This window comes from Balaenoptera ricei, chromosome 12 (assembly GCF_028023285.1).
Source record: "Balaenoptera ricei isolate mBalRic1 chromosome 12, mBalRic1.hap2, whole genome shotgun sequence".
Lineage (NCBI taxonomy): Eukaryota > Metazoa > Chordata > Mammalia > Artiodactyla > Balaenopteridae > Balaenoptera > Balaenoptera ricei.
The window spans coordinates 68,923,738-68,929,083 of record NC_082650.1 but is presented as its reverse complement, the minus strand read 5'-3'; the positions used below and the strand labels follow the sequence as shown (position 1 = coordinate 68,929,083).

At 45.5% G+C, this 5,346-nt stretch overlaps 1 protein-coding gene across 1 annotated transcript; it reads left to right on the top strand.

Annotated features, from left to right (window-relative positions):
- The first annotated feature begins 434 nt into the window (after positions 1 to 434).
- PNRC1 (proline rich nuclear receptor coactivator 1) lies at positions 435 to 4,572 on the top strand. The gene is made up of 2 exons (XM_059941604.1): positions 435 to 1,134; positions 3,253 to 4,572. The coding sequence occupies exons 1-2, from the start codon at positions 592 to 594 to the stop codon at positions 3,694 to 3,696; spliced, it is 987 nt and encodes a 328-aa protein (XP_059797587.1). The 5' UTR covers positions 435 to 591; the 3' UTR covers positions 3,697 to 4,572.
- Positions 4,573 to 5,346: the final 774 nt, after the last annotated feature.

Genomic DNA, 5,346 nt, shown 5'->3' with positions numbered 1-5,346 from the left:
ACTTCCCCAAGGTCAGTGGCCGAGGGAGTAGGTGTCAGTGGCCTTGATGCTTCCCGATTCTTTCTCCCTGGTTCCCGCCCCCATCCCCATCCCCATCCCCATCCCCAAGATTCAGCCCAGATCTAGCCATCACACCACCGCCTTCAGGGTGAGGTGCGGGGGTGAGGAAGAAGAGTGGGTAGGGGGGTGGGGCAGGTGGAACTGAAACGGAACTTCATTGTTCGCGGGACTGACTCTTCCCGAAATAGCCCGATGGCAGCGCCTGCGCAGTGCGCGCTCTTTGTGCCGGGCTGCAGCAAGCGGGTTGTTTGTGTGTGCCTCTTCCAGGCGGTGGAGGCGGAGCCGGAGGGGCGTGGCCTCCCTGTCGCATTCTGATTGGGCTTTCTCAGAGATGCGGGCGGGGTAGGGCGGAGCTTCCGATAACAACACTCGGAGCGGAGGCTCAGGCTATTTGTTGCTGCGCCGCCACCGCCCGACCCATGGTATGTTCTTTTCTCGGGCTCCGTTAGCAGCAGCCGCCGCCGCCGCCCTGTGATTTCTGGCCTTACCTCCTCCTTCTACTCTTGCTGAGCCACTTTTCCTCGTAGTGCTATGACCGTCGTTTCTGTCCCACAGCGGGAGCCGCTTGTTCTGGGCGGCCGCCTTGCGCCCATGGGTTTTTCCGCCCGCGGTTACTTCGGGGCCCTCCCGATGGTTACTGCTCCACCGCTTTTGCCCCGGATCCCGGACCCACGGGGGCTGCCCCCCACTCTCTTCCTCCCTCACTTCTTAGGGGGAGACGGTCCCTGTCTGACCCCTCATCCTCGCGCCCCGGCACCTCTGCCCAACTGCAGCCTCGCCACGGCGGGGGGCACCCCTCGGGCAGCACCAAAGAAGCGGCGAAAGAAGAAGGTGCGGGCCAGCCCGTCGGGGCAGCTTCCCAGCCGCTTCCACCAGTACCAGCAGCACCGGCCGAGCCTGGAGGGCGGGCGGAGCCCCGCGACGGGCCACGGCGGAGCGCAGCAAGTCCCGGACCAGGCCCAGGCCGCCGCCTGGGCCCCGGCTCCTGCGACCGCAGCTCGAACTGAGGAAGCGAGCCCTTTCCCTGGCTCGTTGCCGCCCGCGGCGCCCGGCCAACCCTCGTTCAGTAGAGAGGTAAGGGCCGCAAGTGGGACGGGGGGACCAGTGGCGTGCCGGCCCCTAGACGGCCACAGCCCGGCCGCGAGGTTTGGGGCCCTGCGCTCTGGGGTCGGGAAGGGAGGGGCCGGGTTGAGGGTTGAGGGGCGGTTGTTTACTCGGGAGGGAAGTTTCCGTGACGCCCGCTCTGTTCTTGCTGGTGGGGGGGGAGGGGAGGGGAGGCCAGCGCTGGCGCTGCCGATTGGCTCCGGGGAGCCGGCCAATGAGAGGAGCGGCTGCGCCCCAGCAACAGCCCGGATTTAGAAGGCTGGCGGCGTTCCAGGGGGTTTCGGCGTTCTGGGCGCGGGGTGGGGGTGGGGGGGAGCGGGAGAAGGAAGCGACCCGCTGGAGGCTGACGTCAGCGCGCGCTACGTGCGGAGCGCTTCGGCGCCCATGAAGGAGGCGAGCCGGGCGGGGGTTGGGAGCGCGAGGGCGCGGGCCCGCTGGCGGCTTCCCAGCCGTTGGCAGCGCCAAGACTCGTCGGGACGCGCGTACGGTCTCTCGCCAGCCGGTGTGGGGTTTGCCATGGGGTGGCAGCCGCCCGCTTCCGGTTGGCTTTTTGCTGAGTTGTGAGGTGCCCGGTGTGGGGCGCCGGGCCACCTGGGGCGCTGCTCCTCGCGGGGCAGACCTACTTAGCTGTGCTTTTCAACTTAGAAAGTTGGCAGGAGCGACGGCAGAGCTGTTGCCTCTTTGAAGCGATAAGTTCTCTGGGCTAGTCTATCAGATGAACGGAATTTACTGCGCATCCCCACGGTGTACTGTGCCAGGCTTTCTTAGAGGAAGGTAGTTTTATTGCTTGTGTCCAGAATGATGAAGTTTCCGAAAGAAGAGTTCCCAGTTGAATTGACGATATGCTGCCCAGTTGCTATTGGACTAGGATAAAATTGATTAAAAGTTAAACGGTATTAAGTGGCTATATAACTTAAAGTAAACTTTGTATCAAAATAAAACATTTTGATTTGAATTTCAAAAACCTTCATAATAATCATAAAAATAAGTTACTGACATTTGTTGAAAGAATATTGGTTTGAGAGATTTGCAGTTTATCTAGCTGTGCTCTTGCAAAAACTTAAATTTGTCCACCGTGATTACTTAAATTTTGTATACGTTCCTTTCAATTCCACGGCTCTTCTGTAATATTAATGATACTGTAAAAGCGAGTTTTTGTACTTGTTTCCTAGTAAGATTCCTTTATTTTCTAGAACGGTATTAAAACCGGGGAGCTCTGTTGTCAGTTACCCTTTTTGACATGGATTATGTTACCTTGTGCTCCGGCTTTCTATTTGTATTCTGGCTTCCCTACCGTATTACAAGTGTTGAAAGGGCAGTGATCGAATAGATAACCCTGTCTTTCCATCTCATGGCTTCCTATAAGGATCACCTGAGTTAGGAAAGTGACTGGAATTAAGGCAGTAAAGTTCTTGAAGCAGTTTTTAAAGCAAAGTAGGGGGCAGGCAGAAAGCATTTTCTTCTGACTATGTATTATATGTGTAACTGGACGAGATGATAGAAAGTGGTAAGTATTTTAGTATTTAAATTTCTGAAATTTTGTTTTCACAAGCTAGGGGGATAATTTTTAATGTGTGTACTTAGTAACCATTATCAAAACACTTCCTCACTTAAAATCAATCTCCTGCTAATCAAATTTCTATTCTGACATAATTTTTAAAGTACCTGTCCTAAAAGGTAAATAGTGTATCTATTAACATAGTTTTTCTTTCTAATCAACCAAAGCACTTGAAAATTTCTCTTGGAAATATCCTACTGTAAAAACGCTGACCTTTGTTAGGAAGAGGTTGTCATACATGTTTGGAATATAGCTCATTACTCTTTATAGAAAGGTGGACTTGGTTACCTTGGGTTCTTTGACTTGTTAGAATCAGCACTGGTAACAGTGATGACTCACTATTTTTAGTGGTAAAATTAGATGTGTGCGTATTTGGACTTCCAGGGATAAGTGCAGCAAGCATTTAATCAAGACAGTGAACTAAAGTCCAGGGGAACTTTTTAAAAGAAAATATGTTAGATATATGGTGAGGTTCATGACTGATTTTTATCATGAGACTGTATTCACTTTTATGTTCCTTGTCTTTATAGGTTTTAAAATCAAAGATGGGAAAATCGGAGAAAATTGCCATTCCCCACGGCCAGCTTGTTCATGGTATACACTTGTGTGAACAACCAAAGATAAACAGACAGAAAAGCAAATATAACTTACCACTAACCAAGATCACCTCTGCAAAAAGAAATGAAAATAACTTTTGGCAGAATTCTGTTTCATCTGATATAATTCAGAAGCAGGAAAAAAAGCCTTTTAAAAATACTGAGAATATTAAAAATAAGCATTTGAAGAAATCATCATTTCTAACTGAAGTGAGCCAAAAGGAGAATTATGCTGGGGCAAAGTTTAGTGATCCACCTTCTCCTAGTGTTCTTCCAAAGCCTCCTAGTCACTGGATGGGAAGCACCATTGAAAATTCCAACCAAAATAGGGAGTTGATAGCAGTACACTTAAAAACGCTCCTAAAAGTTCAAACTTAGATCTCAGATTTCAGTATGTATGTAAAACATAGCTTTTCCAAAATCCCTGGACTCTTGAAAAGCAGTGGTACAGAAATGGAAAATTACCTTGTTGCAATATACAAGGGCAAAAGATGAGTTTAAAAATTTACAAACAGCTTGTATTATATTTTATATTTTGTAAATACTGTATACCATGTATTATGTGTATATTGTTCATACTTGAGAGGTACATTATAGTTTTGTTATGAAAGTATGTATTTTGCCCTGCCCAAATGGTAGGTGTTTTGTATATATACAATGGAGAAATTTTAAGTGTGCTAAGGCACCTGAAAGACCGATTTATTTGCACAAGGTACTGAGATTTTTTTCAAGAAACAGCTGTCAAATCTCAAGGTGAAGATCTCAATGTGAACAGTTTACTAATGCACTACTGAAGTTTAAATCTGTGGCACAATCATTGTAAACATGGGGTTTGTCTATGTTTCTCTAAATTGATTTCTGCCTTCTAATCTGTAATTACCGGAAAACTCCTATTCCCATTTTTACCAAACTTAATTTCTGGGTTTTGGTTTATATCCATTCATATTTAAAATTTTAATGCCAACAAAATCGGTTGTAATCAAATTTTAAAATAATAATAATTTGGCCCCCCCCTTTTCAACTAGTCTTGTCTCTTTGTGTGTGATTGTTTTTTCATGTTTGAATGTGTAACTAGGAGATGGATTTTAACTTTCCATTTTACTGGCTAAATGTCTATACTAATTGTACATCCTCCCTCTGAAAGCTGGAGAGTCCAGTAATTTAACACTACTACCTCTAAGGGGAGGAATTCCCCATCTCATGAATGGAAATGGTTGTGGGCAAAAGTAAAGCTGATTAGCTTATAGCTTAGAATATGCGTTTATTTTTTGAGCTGTTTCATAAAATACCATTTGACTTACCACATATTTACAATGAAAGAAAATGGCACTTGTTTGATTTGCAAAATTTATACTGATACTGAATGGGATACTTGAGTCAAAGCAAATATAATTGATGTTAAAATATTATATGGAGACTTTGGAATCTCAAGCTTGCTTGAAGTTATGGCAGCATATGTATTTTTACTTTAAAATTCAAACTTCTACTCAATAGTGTATCTATAAAGTCTATTCCAGTAAGAAATTCTAGAACACAATTTTCCCCATATAGTTTTTCATTATATTATACAAGGCCAAAGTTTATGCCAAATAATACAAAGGAAAAAGTAATTGGTAATGAGTAATTGGTCAATGTTTAGACATGTGAAAAAGTAAAGGTGTTCAGAGGCTATATATGATCCTATAAGGTAGTATAGATAAGAAAGGTGCTACCATCCTGAGGAAGAAATAAATGAGCCTTAAGTCTCAACTTCTTGTATCTTTTGGTTCACACAAGAAGGGAGGACACTTACCTAACCTTACTTAGAATCACTATTGACTTAATAAGCAATGCCAGGATGGCATGATGACTTGTTATAGCCACCTCAGAATCTGAGAATTTCTAATAGATGTGGTCACTATACAGCTTGTCAACACCCCAACCAATCATTTTTCTTGGCACTGACTGTAACATGCTTTGTTCTTAAATGAATTTAGAGAAAGTTAACTTCATTTACATATAGGTATATATAGATGGATTTTAAAAAAG

Bases quoted from the DNA above. Each gene is read 5' to 3' on its own strand.
- PNRC1 (XM_059941604.1), top strand. From the start codon at position 592: ATGACCGTCGTTTCTGTCCCACAGCGGGAGCCGCTTGTTCTGGGCGGC. The intron at 1,135-3,252 runs GTAAGGGCCGCA...TTGTCTTTATAG, and splicing joins AACCCTCGTTCAGTAGAGAG to GTTTTAAAATCAAAGATGGG.